Below are 17,150 nucleotides of genomic sequence, written 5' to 3'. Positions count from 1 at the left end.
CTAGACTACAGAGAATTCTGGGAGGGGGAGCAGGGGAAGGGAGTTTGAGAAGAAAAGACAGAAAACATACAGTAGTAGAACACCACAATATGGGGGAGAACGGAGAGAAACAGAGTGGAAACAGACATGGACGTCAACTCAGAAAAAGATAGGAATAAAATAGGAAAAGTGAGTAAACACAAGAAAGGAAAAAAATCTCACAAAAATAAAAGTAGTAACTAAGTAGGGTTGCTCAAATAGTATTCAGCAAATATATTATTCAGTTAATTTTACAGCATTTGTGGAATAAATAATTCAATTAATACTTTTTGTGGTATATGCACAGCTCAAAACTATTCCGCAAATATATTAGTTTAATACAGAAAGAATTAATCAAATAAGTTAAATGAATTGGTATAGTAAGTTACATTTAAAAAAAGAATTAAATAGAAAATTGAAAACATTGCACTTAAATACACTACAAATAAACACATGACTTTTATTCCTGTAAGGGAAGAAGCTTGGGGGAAGGGCAGGGTTGTACAGGCAGAGGTATTTTTCTTACTAACAGGCTTAGTTTTCAAACTAGTCAGTGCCATGTACATTTCTCAAGTTCTGATTACTAGTAAAATATTCATAGTTAGCAAACACTGAAGATGATGTTACTGTGATGCTGGCAGACCAGGTGCCAGCTCATGCTGAAGCCCCAGGCCAATTCACTTGTGTATTAGTATAGATCAAAGTGATTATTAAATGTATAAAAGAGTGTATTTGGTGTTTAAACTTCATGAAAACTGATAGATATTACTTACATTGTCTTCACTTATCAGTATCCTGTTTAAATGTAGTAGCAAACATTTACATTGTGTAAATAAATAACCAAATGAGAAAGAAGCTTTGTGAAATGCAAATGAAGAACTTTAACAGAAAAGTGCTAATTTCAAAGCAAGTGGTCACTTGATGATCGGAGGTCAAAGACTCCAAATACATTCCTCATTCTCAGTCATCAAAGGAAAAGCCCAAGCGGGTAGTGACCCTGTCAGAAGAAACTGAGAAGAAACTATAAGAATGGATTCAGGGAAAGATCCTTCATCTCTGGACTGTTTGGACTCTTAAAGGGAAGTGTACCAGATGCAAAGTGGAGAGGCCCAGAGACAATCTGCGTACCCTGAAAAGACTTTTGGGAAAGTGGCAGTTTAGTACATCACTGCCACCAATTTGAATTACAAAATCTGACTCACCTTTACATATATTTTACCTGCTTTAACCTCTCAATAAATCATTTCCTTTTTTTATCTAATGAACATTTAGTTAGTTTACTATAGCATTTGCTACCAGTGTTATCTTTGGTGTAAGATCTAGAGTGCCAATTGATCTGAGGCAAGTGACTGGTCTCTTGGGACAGGGAGCAACCTGATGTGATGTGATTTTTTTGGTTTAAATGACCTTTTATCACAAAGTCCACTTTGTTTGGGTGGAAACATAGACTGGAGAGTCTATGGCAGTGGCGGGCAACCTGCGGCCCATCAGGCCCGTCATGGTAATCCACTGGCGGCGGGCCACGAGACAGTTTGTTTACATTGACCGTCCGCAGGCACGGCTGCTCACAGCTCCCAGTGGTCGCAGTTCTCCGTTCCCAGCCAATGCGAGCTGTAGGAATGGGTGCAGGCCACAGGGATGTGCTGGTTGCTGCTTCCCGCAGCTCCCATTGGCTGGGAATGGCAAACTGCGGCCACTGGGCGCTGTGGGTGCGGCCGTGCCTGCGGACGGTCAATGTAAACAAACTGTCTTGTGGCCCACCAGCGGATTACCCTGATGGGCCACAGGTTGCCCACCACTGGTCCAAGGGGTGACTCCATGGTAAGACTGATAAAATGATCCAGGAGTTCACATTTGTTATTGGCTTGGTGAAATCTAATTACAGAACACACGACCAGCGTGGGGTGTCTGCCCTGTTTTCTGACAGTCTGCCCTGAGGTAGGCACTCAGTTGTGAGCCACTCCAGACAGCATGACAGTTACCGCAGAACATTTTGATAGGAAACAGTAGGTTAATTCATTAACCTTTTACTTTCACCTTGGTTCAAAGCTGTACCTCAGATTACAAGTGAAAATGCATCTGGTGATCTCTTCATTCTAAACAGACATTTGTCCATCACAAAAACTCTACTCCAAGTAGGAAGAATTGGCAGACACTGCCCAAAGCCTTAGCTTTTGGAATGATTGGGGTATTGTACATCAGAAGTGAGATGTATTGGAATAGCTAAAGGGGAAGTGTGCATAACGTCTTCTCTCACAATCTGGCCCTAACAAGAGATGTTGGTCCTACACTTATATGATCTAAGACCCACAAAAAATGTTGTTTTTTTTTTAAAACAATATACCTACTGGGCTGCCTTTTTAAAGGTTCTTTCAGCTCCTAAATTAATTAGTCTGCAAATCAACCAAAAATATCTATGTAATAATCTGTCCTGTACAGAGAAACATTCCAAAAGTCTTGCTTATTGGAAAGGTTTTCCTTATATGGGTCTTTCGAAAGGCCTGGTGCACAGAGCTTCTGTTTAACTAAAACATATATATAGTCAGCAGAATTTACATTTTATCTTAAGTCAGAAATTTCCTATACATCTACGTTCTCAAATCTCTCAATTTTTAAGAGAATTTTTAATCTCCCCAGTTTAAGAGAACAACTCTGTTGTACCAATTTCTGGATCTAATATGCATGCACAATTTCCACTGAAATCAGTAGGAGCTCCACAAGTAAACTTGACGGCACAATTATTTTTATTTCTGTATCATAATGTTTTTAGTTTGGGGCTGCTTGTGAAAGCGATCTAGCATTAATACCTACAGACAAGAGTTAGTCCACAATAATATTCTGGAGGGCCCGTTGTCTATTTTCAGATCCCCTTCTCTAAATCTTAAGAATCTATAGCTGATGAGAAAGAAGTCTGAGGAGGTTCAACAAGGACAAGTGCAGAGTCCTGAATTTAGGACAGAAGCATCCCATGCACGGCTACAGGCTGGGGACCGTCTGGCTAAGCAGCAGTTCTGCAGAAAAGGACCTTGGGATTACAGTGGACGAGAAGCTGGCTATGAGTCAACAGTGTGCCCTTGTCGCCAAGAAGGCTAATGGCATATTGGGCTGCATTAGTAGCAGCATTGCCAGCAGATCAAGGGAAGTGATTATTCCCCTCTATTCAGCAGTCGTGATGCCAAATCTGGAGTATTGTGTCCAGTTTTGGGGCCCCCACTACAGTAAGGATGTGGACAAATTGAAGGGAGTGCAGCTGAGGGCAACGAAAATGATTAGGGGGCTGGGGCACATGACTTATGAGGAGAGGCTGAGGGACCTGGGATTATTTAGTCTGCAGAAGAGAAGAGTGAGGGAGGATTTGATAGCAGCCTTCAACTACCTGAAGGGGGGTTCCAAAGAGGATGGAGCTTGGCTGTTCTCAATGGTGGCAGATGACAGAACAAGGAGCAATGGTCTCATGCTGCAATGGGGGAGGTCTAGGTTGGATATTAGGAAAAACTGAAGCACTGGAATGCTTTACCTAGGGAAGTGGTGGAATCTCCATCCTTAGAGGTTTTTAAGGCCTGGTTTGACAAAGCCCTGGCTGGGATGATTTAGTTGGGGTTGGTCCTGCTTTGAGTAGGGGGTTGGACTAGATGACCTCCTGAGGTTTCTTCCAACCCTAATCTTCTATTATTCTATGATTTGATTGAAAAATTAAATACTTGGGATTTTTTTTAATTTACAGCTTAACTCGAAAGTTAACATAGAAGTACTTTGGCGCTTTTCAGCTGTTAACTCATTCAGCTATTAACACTTTTGGTCAAAAGTCAAATCAGTGAAGTAGCCAGTGACAGTTTTGTAATTTCTACACTTGAAACAGATATATTATATATACACACCAACACACACTACAGGGACTGTTACAAATCAGACTTTTCAACGTCCAAACCTGCATTCCTTTTTCCAGTGAAATAATTGTATAATGAGTAAAATCCTGGCCTCACTGACTTCAACAGAGCCAGGCTTTCACACACAGAATGTAGAGTTAGTTTAAGACTATCCACATGACGCATTATACAGCAGCTTGATTTTATCCATAGAACTTGAATTTTACCATGGCAAAATTTTATTTTTGATCATGAATCGGACTGAACAGTAAAATGAATATAACTGATTTTGTTCTAAACCCAAGTTATCTTTGTACTAATGCAAGCAGACTCATATAAATACCTTTGGTATTAGTTGGATCCTATTTCTAAACACAATGTTCATATTTCATCTATAATAAGTAAAGCATCTCAAAGATTTGCAAGGCACTAGTTTTGCGAGTGTCCAGTTTAGTGCCTCGAGTAAAGTGAGATTGGTAGAGTCAGCTTAATCCACAGTGGAAAGTTTGTGCGCTGCACATATTTCAACACAGTTTGGCATGATTGGCAGTTGCTGTTCAGTGGGGACACAAACTATACATATGCAATACACACTAAATTCTCTCTCCCCCTTGAAATCACAGTTTGTCCAGGTCAAAACTGAGGACATGAGTGAGAGGGGGTAAGGGACACTGCACTGTAATTATCTACAGGAGGCTTCAGTTTTAATTCCTGTTTGTTCTGTTCACAGCATCCAGTTTAAACTGTGTTGAAACACTTTAAAAACTTAGGACAATATTTTGCCTCAATTTAAGTGCTTTACTGCAGAGATCTGGACTCTGTGGCAGTTGTACAGCTGCTATAGCGAATAAAAAGGTTAATGAGCAACATCTATTTATATTCTGTTTTATCCACCTCAAAGATCAGTGAATGTTACATAATTATACATATTAAAGCTTGTTAGACTCAGCATTTTGAGTGTGGTGTAAGTCTGATTTAGGTGGTAGTATGGATTTGGTCAAAAATATTTTGTGGGGTATGACGACAGGAAAGGATAAGCAGGGAAGCCTTCCATTTCCTTTGATTTCTTCTCCCCATCCCTTCTCTTCCATTCCATCTCTCCTCTCTCCTACTAATCCTCTCTCTCATTCATTGCCATTCCCACTTTCTCCCCCTATGCGTTTTCAAAGTTTACTCTCTCTCTTGCAATGTCAACCCAATGCTAAAAGTAGCATTTCTTGTGATTAACTTGGAGAGAGAGGGGAAAGCACAATTTCATAATTTGAGCAAATGACTGAGCTCCAGGAACTCATGCCACAGCTCCTAATACAAACTCTCTTTCTGGCCTCAGGGTAGTCACTAGGGGTATGTCTACAGTGGAATAAAACACCCCCGGCTGGCCGATGTCAGCTGACTCAGGCTTTCAGGGCTATAAAATTGCGGTGTAGATGTTGGTGCTTAAGCTTGAGCCCAGGCTCTGCAACCCCACGATGGGGGAGGGTCCCAGATCCTGGGCTCCAGCTAGAGCCTGATTGTCTACACTGCAATTTTATAGCCCTGCAGCCAGTGTGGATAAAAATCAATGATTTTTTTTTAAATTAAAAAATCATCTTTATTTAAATTGGATTTTTTTGATAAAATGCTTTTTGAGGAAAAAACTTATCTAAAGATGTATCTTAATTAAAACTATTATAGCTCAAAGATATCTCATCATGCAATAGGGATTATAAATTCTAATTCTGTAGTATGAGACAATATATTCATGTAATGTTTAAGAAAATTTTTGTAAATTTCCAATAGTTCATGGATTAGGGACCCAATTTTATGGGGTTCCACAGACTTCTGTATAGATTATTTAGGCTAACCTTTCTATCTACCCAATGGGACTCAGTGCTCACTCTAGAAGATACCATCAGAGATGCTTAGTTTTGCAGTTCTCAAACTGTGGATTTGTGTCTCCAGAGGTAACATGCTTGTTAAGAGCAAAAACGTTTTTAAATAAGTAAATAATATAGAGAGGTGAGAAATAACAGACCTCAACTCTATTGCCCCTCTGCAAATTTGTGCACACAGAGTCAATTCCTTACCTCTCTCTAAAAGTGCAAAGTTTCAAAAAGTTCAGTGAATAGAAGATTATTGGGGGCAGAATAGATCTGGAGATAAATGTGAGAAGCGAGGGACATATGCTTGTTTTGTTAAAATACTATGTTTGCTGTTGAAGAAAAAAATCCAGAATACTTAATGTTGCTGTTTTAGTTAAATAAAACAATTTAAATGTCTGTCTGGTGATGTCCTCCTCCTAATACAGCACGGCAAGAAAATCCTCCAAATATTAATGATTAACCTGTTGAATTGGAGATAGTTCACCTTCCAATGACTTCATAAATATCTGCTTCAATTATCTTTGGGAAATGAAATAACCAAACAATCATTGTTTTCTGATATAGCTGTAAAACTAATCTGAAACATTTTCAAAATAAACCACTGTTTAAAAATTTATAGTGTATACCTTCTAAAAATGAAACCTACATCTATCTCTGAGCTGTGAAGAATACGTGTTAAGATTATTATAACCGCCAACAAGAATGCACTTTTATGTAGAAATCCATGATTAAATCAAGTCTCCCTGACTAGTAATTTAAATCAAATCCACCCTGACTGCAGCCAGAGCCCAAGTCAGCTGACACGGGCTGGTGGCAGAAGTTGTATTGCAGGGTAGAAATTAATCTCCCTGCCTTGATCCCCCTATTTGTAAAATACCTACCTACAACACAGATGTGAGGAGTAATGAATGCAAAGATTCTGAAGATGAAAAGAGTGATGTAAGTGATAAGTATCATTACGCTTGTTTCTAACATTGTATAGTCACACCTAGAGCTAGAAAACTACTAGAAGTGTTTATCTTAGTAAGAAAATCTGAAGAACTCAGTAATATAGAGTATCAGAAAGTATAGGGCACGTGCTTATTATTATTCTTAAGAATAAGCTGTATCCTTTTAGAATTATATCTCATCCATACAGTAGTTACAAAAACACACACCAAGGAAAGAAGGGAATTCCAAACCAAAGACAAGTATCTTGGCTCCCAGTGCATACATTTACGGGAGGGTGAGAGTGGGGGGAAGAGAGAAGGATATATTCCAGAGACCCTTTATACCCCTCTCTATCACGGACAGGGAAAGCTTCCCATTCACCACTGGTGGGAATGCAAGTGGTTTTTTCAAGACTAGTTGTATTTATTTAGAATCTGCTGGGATCCTATATTTACCCATAACGTGCACCCTATGGATGTTAATAAGGTTGTATAAAGAAGAATATAGTCGAAACTCTTATCCAGCTCCCCTTCTCTACTCATCTACTTCTTGAAAAAAAACACATAGTACTGCAATTATGTCAAGAAAATCAAATTTTATGACCAAAATGGTTGTCAGAACGTTATGATACGCATGCAGAGAACTTTTCATAATAATAAATGGTTACTATGGACAATATTTAGCACACAGTAAGGATAAAAAGCTGACAAAGCTTAGTTTGGTGATCCTATAACAAAGCTCTGATTTCTTGAATATGTGAAATGAGTAAGCATTGATTGGTTTATACTTATATTACTTGAAAACAGTCATACATAGAGTGGCAAACTGCATGGATCGCATCCTCTATGTAAGACCTAGAGATAGGTTGTCTTAATTGTGAGCTGTTTCCTGGACACATTGCTGTCCTGATTATTCATGTTACCAATTCTGATTTAATTAATTAAGGCTATGACAGAACCTGTGACTTCCACCTATTTCTAAATGGGGGGAGGAGAAGAGTCAGCATGGGGCCAAGTGTAGAGTTCAGGAAAGATGCTTAGAGGACACAAGAGATCTTTAAAACCATGTAATTTAGACAGTCACATCATGCTTTTGAAACAAACAGTAGCTGGTGTTTTTTTTTTAATATTTCAGGCCCAGATGTTTAGCATGAGTAAGCTAATGCAAGTTACTGGGCTCAATACAGAGGTAACTGAGTGAAATGTAATGACCTGTGATTAATGCCTTTCATTTTCAGTTTTTACAGAAAAATTCCTGGGTTTTTACAATATTTATTATTCAGGTTTTACCAATTTTCATTTGACTTTTGGACCCCTAAAGTACATGAAAATACTGATTATGTTAAGAAAATCCAATGCATTACATTAGGTAGATGTATTTGTTCATAATAAATTAGTCTAATTGCAAATACGAGGCTGTCTGTTAAAGTAAGGTAATGTAGTAGAAGATAACAATATGTATGTAATGTGGGTAATATACAGCTGATGAAATAAACCACAGCATTAAACTACTTTTACTTCCAGTATTCTTACTTTTCTTTAGTTGATGCTTTAAACCCTGATATTTACCCAGAATCCTGAGAAGTTCATTTTTTACACTGATTTTCATCCTTAAAAAAATTATAACAAACATTGAAATTCCCATGAAATTTTAAATAAAATCAAAACCAAAAGCAAATCATACTTTGTCTGTGATATAGAGGAAATCAGGTTAGATGATCTAAAGGTCCCTTCTTATACCAGCTAAGTATCTGGCCCCTAGAGTTGTGTGTGAATTTTCTTAACTTTACAAACTTGTGAAGTATGACTGAATCTGTTCCTGATTTTGCAAAAACTTAATAAACCTAAATTATTCACTTTAGCAAAGTTACAAATACACTTAAGTGTTTTTAGGACTGGGGCCTTTATCACCTCAAAGTACTGTAACAAATTTGTGATTAAAAATATAGTTTTACTGAAATATAGTGCTCAATGACTTAATGCAATTTCTGTTTCAAAATTATGACCATTGACATTTTAACTGTGACAATCTCAGAGTAATGAAGATAAGCACATGTGAAATTTTAACAAGATCAAAGACTAAATTATTAACATTCATCTCCATACTATTTCACTTCTAAGATGACAGCCCACACTGCAGACTTAGACCTGATCCTGCAGAGCCTCACGCACATGCTTAACTGTAATAGTGAAACTGCCTATGTGCCCACAGTAAATATTTCAGATGAGGTGTACACTCCTGAAAACAGGAGTTTAAAATCTGGACAAAATCTTAGCTAATGGCAAAAAACTGAACTACTATATGTTCAAATTGTTTTAAGCGACTCCATCACAATAAAAAGTTTTTGTAAAGAAAAATAAACTAATCTTATTTATTTCCTCCATCTCCTTCTTTTCTAACACCATCAAGATGTGAGGGGGCAGCATTCTTATCTCATATAACCCTAGTTAGCCAGAATAAAACCTTTACACTAGAAATACTTGGATGTTACAACACAAGAAATGTATAACTTCCTTTAAAAAAAAGTTTAAAATACTTACAATGAAAAAATGAAGTCTTTGGAGTCTCCTGGTGCAACCTTCTGATTGACTACTGCTTCAACAGGTGTTGAAGCATCCTTAGGATATCAGAGTAGGCAATCAGCATTCACCAGGATTGGACCCATACTTTGTCCTTAGAATACACACACAGGAGAAATTCCCCCGATCAATATTCTTGAGGACTGGCAAGTAGCCATTTTTCCTTCCGAATACAGGAAGCTGGAGAAGTAGGCTAGATTTCTCCCCAGTATAACATTTTTGTAGGCAATAAATGAATGGATTTGTCTCAGTGACTTTAAAATAGTTTTAAGATTTTCTCCACAGAGACTATTAAAGTGATAAAATGCGGGAAGCACCCCTATATTTCTGAAATTTTAATACATGCGCTCCAGTGTTTTCTCTTTAATATGTTCTGAGAGATTTTTGCTTTTACTGTAATATACCATGACCCCCAAATTATACCGGTGTTTGTTAAAACAATTTTATTATTAATTATTATTAATTGATAATGAATATTCACTTTTTAGATGTGTATCCTGTCTTTCTGTGACTTTTGTTGTAGCAGGGATTGGTTTACAATTCTTAACTGTTGAGCAGCTTTGTATGTATATGATGATTTTGTAATGCTGTCCATTTATTTTTTGATTAATTGCTATGACAGTAATTATGTCAAAAAGACACCAATAAAAATAAATAGGAAAGCACATTCTGAGTCAGGATAGAATTTAGGTTGATGGAGGTCATGCTTAACTAACTTGCTCGATTACTTTATAGATCCTACAGTCATGATAAAAGAAAAGCAGAACACATAAAACAGATTTTCAGAAAGCTTTTGACATCTTCCATATAGCAAGAGATTAATGGCAACAAAGAGTCTGAGAACAGGAAGCAAAACAGTGCACTAGATAAAAGGAAACAAAAAGATAGCTACAAATGGAAGTTTTACAAGTTGAAAAAGGGTTATGAATCCAGGCTCAGTCTTAAAATTTCAGTAACAGTTATTAAACAACTAAATTATTTGGCCAAGATACTGAAAATAAAATTTTCCAAATCTGTAGATAATACTGAAATTAGAATCGGAGTAAAAAATAATTTGCAATACAACTAGAATAAAAGGGAAAGGCATCATTTGAGTCATTGAGTAAGTAAACTGAAAATGGTGAAAACGGTAAAGTAATTAGTTTGGGAACAACGAATGAAGAAGCTAGGGAATCTGTGCTAAATAGAACAGCCATTCTGCACATTCATTCATAGAGTCGTAGATTATAAAGCCAGAAGGGACCATTGTGATGATCCGGCTTGACCTCCTGTATAACACAGGCCATAGAACTTCTCGGAACTAATTTCTTTTGGAACTAGAGCATATCTTTTTGAAAAACATCTGGAGATGAATGGATCAGGAAATGAATTTCAGAGTTACTAAAGAAAAATTGCTGAAACTCTCAGCCAGGAATACAGCTGCAATAAAAGAAGGCAAGCAGAAACTTATTGTATTACCTAAAGAATGATCAATAAGAAAAAGAATGGTTCCTGTTTTATTGGATAAACCCTTGTTAGACCCCCAAATAGAACTGTGTGTATATAATTGTTTACGGTTTCATACAAATTGTTCTTTTGAGAGGGTGCATCACAGATTCTTTTAATGCCAGAAGGTACCATTATTATAATTTAGTCTGGTATCATTCATAATACAAGCCACAGAATTTCACCTACTAATTCCTGCATAAAACTCCAATCTTGTTAAGTCAGAGCATCTCTCTTATCACAGTCTCAAGAAAATCAGTTATGGAACGGCTTAATGAGTTTGCATGATTTCCATTTGAAAAGACAAGAGAAACTATTCACACTATTGAACAGCATCAAAAATTAGGATACAGCCCAAGAGCTAGGATTAAAAAGGGAATTATTCTTATGCTACCAGTATTTAAAGCTGAGGATACTAATAAACACAGAACAAGTTTCCAAAATGACTAAAGGTAATTTAAGCAAAAGTTATAGAATAGAGTTTGGTTGACTTATGGAGGAGACTGAGGCAAGGTGATGGTGAATAAAAAGGAAAGTTGAATGGAGATCAACCCAAAATGGATGGTCTTGCTAAGCCAGACTGCCTCTCTTTTTTGTTAAAGGATTATATTTTTCTGACATGGAACATTCCCTGATATTCCCGTAAACATTAATTTATAAAACTATATGCCCGTACATATCATGGATTCACTCTACCCTACCTCTCAAAATGTTTATCAACCACATCCTCAAGCCTCTTAATCCTTTATAATCATCTCTCCATCCTATCTCCACTGTCCTAAACAATTAGGACAGCAGAGGGTCAATATAATGTGTGCCTTCCCTATATGAATGTCCTTCAAGACAAGTCTCTACTGGTCTTTAATCCTACCTTAGAACTTCGTTGTTGTTTAGTTACGATTGACACTCAAGTATGTTCTGATGCTCTGCTATGTGTTTGCTCTTGTATGCACTTGATTGCTTCAGGATGACAAAAGCTGATTACAAAAAGCAGAGGTGGAGAATACATTTCAAGGGCTACCAAGGAGTACTTGTATATCAATCTAGGTACATATCCAGCTCTCATTACCAATTTATTTTTCTTAATTTCATCCTGTAACTTCAATTACACATGGTACCAGCCTCAATAATCTTTCTCAAATCACATTTAGTGTTTGTCTACACTTACAGTGCTGCAATGGTGAAACTGCGGTGCTTAGTGAAAACGCTACCTATGCCGACAGGAGAGCTTCTCCCGTCGGCCTAGGTACTCCACCTTCCTGAGAGGTGGTAGCTATGATGATGGGAGCAGCTCTCCCAACAACATAGTGCTGCCTACACCAGGAGTTTGGTGAGTAGAACTGTGTCGCCCTGGGTGCAGATTTTCCCGTACCCCTGAGTGACATACTTATACTGACATAAGTTTGTAGTGTAGACCAGGGCTCGGCTATTGCTCAGCAAAACTATAGATAATTTTATTCTTTAAATTCCTTGTAACAACCAATTCTTCTACCCTTTTATCTACCCTTTATTTATTGCGCTCCTTTACATTCTACCTTATTTGTCTACATTTTTAGGAAGAAGGTGTTCAGAAATGAATACACTATTACAAATAGTTTCCGTAGTCATACTTTGGGGGACCCTTACCTCCACCTCCTTAAAATGGTGTTTCTGCATATCCAGCCTTTACTAATTTACATCTTTCGAAGACCTTATGTACATCTGTAGTGGGGCAGCTGCCCCACTCTTGCATGGAAGGGGTTAAAGCAAGCCAGAGAGGCTGCGCAGAGCCCAGACAATCCTGGGAGGGCTTATTGGGAGCCAATCAAGTGGAGGCTTGAAAGTAGCCTCTCAGGGCCATGCTGGGCTCTATAAGAAGGCTGCAGGGCAGAGAGGAGTGGAGTGTCTCCCTGGAAGGCAAAGGGAGAAGAACTGGGGGGGAGGGAAACACCTAAGACAGGGCTGGGCAGGGTCAGCAGAGGCTGGGAGAGCTCTAGGCTGATGCCAGACTGGGGCCCTGACACAAAGGGGCAGAGAAGGTGCTGGGGCTAGGGCGAAGTGGCCATGGGAAACAGGCAGTAGAGGAGAGTTGGAAGAGGGCAGTAAGTGGCTGCAGGTAGAGGGTCCTTTCTTTCCCCCCCACTTGCTAGTGAGGAGAGCGACTAAGCCCAGACTGCAGTTTGCCCTTGGAGGAAGGCGCAAGATGGAGGACTGCAGTGAGCCACTGAGGCAAGTGATAGAACCAGAAACTGCCGGTCCCCTGGAAAGGGGGTGGGGGAGAGCCAGCGGAGCAGGCACAGCTGGAGGACAGTGTCCAGAAGCGGATGCTGCAGTCCGGGAAAGACATGGGTCCAACTGTAAGGACGGTGGAGACCGAGAAAGTAATGGAGAGCGAGACACCACTAACGAAGGTGCACTGCTGAAAGAGTTAATTCCCAAACCAACCAGCAGGAGGCACCGCTGTGGTGAGTCTGCACCCCGTTACAACATCATTTACAAACTCTTAAAGATTCTTTAAAATCTTACTCTAATTATTTTTATTAGGAAGCAGTACACTGGTTAAAAAATAAATCTTTATTTTTCTTTAGATCCATTTTTTTTAACTTCATAATATACTATGATCTGCTTTATTATCAAAATGTGTACAGTATGATGCATTTCTTTACTCAACCTACTTTTAAATCTTCTGATAAAACTTAAATTCTCATTCTGGATTTTTTATGTTGTTGTTTTAAAATTGGTTATTGCTTCAACTCTTTGCTAAATGGTTATGCTGCCAAAGGCCTCCCTGACTTCTTTGCAAAATCCAATTACCAACACTCATTGAGGGCAAACTGTGTTACCAAGCAGATTTACGTCTAATTGGATAGTGCTCCTCAGGGTTCATTAGTAGCCCAATAACTTCTTTATGTGTTTGCCACTCAACTGCTTTTCAGTACAAATCATCCAAAAATTCAACTTCTTCCATGTATTTGGGGCTCGCTCTTTGAATTATTTATTAATATTACTTATGTGCAGCGAATATACCTTTTTAATTCTATGCACTAGTGGCTGTACAGTTCAAGCAAAAGTTGGTGTCAGCAGTGGAAGGTCATCTTTAACAAGTGTAATATGGCATATTCTCTTTCTAACACTCCAGTCAATATTTCCTCACAGCATCTTTTTTTTAAAAGCTGTTTTTATGGTGACAGTAAATTGCAAGTAGAGTCTGATTGAGAAAAGTAATTTGAAATGTGGAAAGTTGCTAGAAAGCTTTATTTTATTTATTTACATTTATAAACAATAAAAAGAGTGCCTATGCATTTGCTTTAAGCGCCCTTGACAAAACACTTAAAAATTATCATAAACTGCCTATATTACCATATAATTTAAACTGCGGCAATTCCATCTCAGATAGTCCCCAACCAACAAAACAAGAAAATTAAAAGTTGAAACAGCCTTCCTTCTTTCTCTGTTAACCACCCTCATAATTCTCTCTCATTTTCAAACATTTGGGGAAAAAAGTTTGCAACATGCCCTGAATGTCATCAGGTTCCGGTTATTTCAGATCCAATGGGGGAAGCAAGTTCCAAAACTGAGTCCCCTCAGAGAACACCCTGCCAAGTGGGTCCCTATCCCCATCTAGAGTTAGGGGATTCCAGCTGAAATGAGTGAAAAGAGGCTCTCTCTCAAATAAGTAGGTAGGTCATGATTCACAAAGAAATTTAGGTATGGTGACACTCAACATCACCATGTATAACTTTTAGGTACTTAAAAAATCACTTGGATTCCCCAAACTTGAGTTAGGCACCTAGATCCCTCTACAGAGAGATAGGTGCCTCCAAAACAGGATTCATGAAAGCCAGCATTCTAGACGGTGCCTCACGTAAACTAGCCAATGGGAGGTGCCAAGCTCAGAGGTATGCTAAGACCTGCCCCTCTCTTTTGGATAGGTGCCTAAGCCTGGGCTGCAGGGAGGCTTCTCCCTCTGCATGGGATTCTCAGCTGCAAACCCTCTCCTGGCATTAGGGAGACTTGAACTGTGCGGGAGGGGTGTTGCTAATAGATAGATGTTTTGAGCACAACTGTGCAAATGTGTCTTCTGCATTCCAGGTGAGTTCTCTAACGACTGGCCTGAAAGTTATGAAGGAGCTCCTCCTTCTCACCCTGGAATTTTGTGTAAGCTTCCCCAGAAAGGCCCAATCTGGTAGGTGAGCTCTGAGCATGCTTACCAGATCGGGTCCTGCAGGGGAGTTTGGCAATGGAAAGCCTGTCCTCCCCAGGTTCATGCATTCTCCGGGGCTCAGGCCTCCAGATGCCTGGCATGGGGCTGCAGCATGCATGCTCAGAGGCAGACACACAGGCACTCAGGGAGCTTTTATTGCAAAAATTTAGAAGCCAATCTATTTTAGGCGCCTGCAGGGTTCAGGGGCAACTGAGCAAGGGTTCTGTGAATCCCAGTGGGGCATGATTCTGGGATTAAGGCACCTAAAGTGCTAGTTAGGCACTTAAGTTCTTTTGTGAATCGAGTCTTTAGGGTGTTACAAGTCAAAACGAACACCTTACATTTTATTTGGAAACCTACAGTAAAGAAGAACAAATCACTAAGCAAAAGTGTAACATCTTATGGCAAGATATTCCACTTTATAAGCAAGCCACCACATTCTTCACCAGTTTAATTTTCAAGATGGCGTATAAAGGTGAAACCCCATGTGTACAATGGAATGGAATGATCTAATTTAGTAGTAGTTCTATATTTTAGGTGCAAGTGTGCAAGACTGACAGTATATTTCTGAAGTATGCAAGTAATACTTCTCTCAAGTTATGGGGGCAACTTCTACTCTCAGGTTCACGTATACAACTTCATTAAAGTCAGTTAAAATGCACATATGAAACAGAGCTGAATATTGCCCATTGAAGACAACAATTTGTACTCAAACTTTTAAGAGTCTCTGTCAATATAACTTACTGCAGACAATACATTTTTTGTTGCTACACCAAGTGGCAAAAGTATGCATTTTGCAATTACATACCTTGAAGATGCGATTTCCACTTTGGTTCTTGCCATAGCAGCTGCCCTTTGTGCACCCTCTAGGGCTCTGTCCACTTTTTCTTTAGTTTTGGTGTTTCTTATTGGTATAAGTTGCTTCCTTATTCCACGGACCAAAACATTGTTTTTATATTTTCCCTCTTCCTTTGTGCCATCTGGAAATACGGTGCATCCATATCCATGCCTTTTATTATTTAGCCATTCTCCTTCATATTTCATACCATTTGAACGCTCACTAATACCAAAACCATTGCGCTTGTCATTCTTCCACTCTCCCATGTATGTTTCTGTTGTGGTGGCATCAACATGGTCTTCCATAGGGCAATAATCACAGTCACCATCTCCAAAACTAATCGTAGAGTTGGCATCACTAGAACTAATTCTGCTCATAGCAGCATCACTCCTGACAGAGCTACGTTTGCTAGATATTGATGATTTAGATTCAGATTTTCTAAGTTTTATACTACCAAGAAGGGATCCTCTTCTGAACAAGCCGCCTCTTTTCTTACTACTCATGGCTTCCGGGTCACTGTGAAAATTCAAAACAAACCCACCTCTTGTTCCAGCTGGGCTGTCTGAAGTAATGTCATGCAGAACAGTGCCATTGCTCTGCTCACTACGAAGTGAGGCTAGAGATGTTCGGAGGGGTGACCGGATCACAGTTGCCATGCCATAAGGTACACTTTGACGTACGCCATATCCGTGCCGCATCCCTCCTGTCCACTGTCCCTGGTATGTACCTTTTAAAAGAATAACCAATGGAAACAACATTTAAGAAGCAATTCAGTTACAGAGGAACTGATGCCATCACTATAATAGTATACCTACTGTCAACTATTTTATCAACCATATTTTTGGCAAAATTTCATCAGAAAAGGCAACACGTTTTACATGATAAAAAGAAAACTAGAATAGAAAAATATTTTTCTAACTTTTTAAAAATTATTCTGCCGTTTAATAAAAACTTAACATTTCAAATGAACCCAGTACTCAAACAGCTAAAAATCCATTTGTGTCCAGTCTGGTTTTAATCTGGGTCTCTCAACAAAAAGGCACTCATAATGGTTTATTGCACAATGATTCCTTGCACACTAGTTTCAAAATATATTTTAACAAAGAAAAAAAAACATCTAATTTTTCTGAGATGCCAGGAATGAAATGGTAGTATATTACCTTTGCCTCTTCTTACTCCTTGTGAAATTTTGGCATTTACATTTTTTGCTGCCAACAGATATTTCGCTATCATGAATAATGAATAGCTGTGTTCTCTATAAAATCAATAACTTCCCTGTAGGTTGTATTTCATTTCAGACTTTCATTCTATTTGTAGCAACAGAAATACAGTCTTATGAGACAAAGAACCCAGGAAAATAGTATATATCTTATCCTGCAGTCTGATCAT

The 17,150-nt window shown here is 38.7% G+C and overlaps 1 protein-coding gene across 9 annotated transcripts in view; it reads right to left on the bottom strand.

The window, feature by feature from the left end:
• JPH1 (junctophilin 1) overlaps positions 1 to 17,150 on the bottom strand; it is a 146,551-nt gene that overhangs the window by 122,927 nt on the left and 6,474 nt on the right. For 7 of the 9 annotated variants that reach the window (XR_013345123.1, XM_077810116.1, XM_077810115.1 and 4 more), the window contains exon 2: positions 15,732 to 16,488. Coding sequence is in view for 8 of the 9 variants with exons in the window: in XM_077810116.1 (XP_077666242.1) it covers positions 15,732 to 16,488 (757 nt within the window). In the remaining variant the exon portion in view is untranslated. The remainder of the gene's footprint in view (positions 1 to 15,731; positions 16,489 to 17,150) is intronic. The other 2 variants (XM_077810121.1, XM_077810123.1) reach the window with 1 other exon arrangement.

Source organism: Eretmochelys imbricata, chromosome 2 (genome assembly GCF_965152235.1).
Source record: "Eretmochelys imbricata isolate rEreImb1 chromosome 2, rEreImb1.hap1, whole genome shotgun sequence".
Classification (NCBI taxonomy): domain Eukaryota; kingdom Metazoa; phylum Chordata; order Testudines; family Cheloniidae; genus Eretmochelys; species Eretmochelys imbricata.
This window is presented reverse-complemented; position numbering and strand designations above follow the sequence as displayed.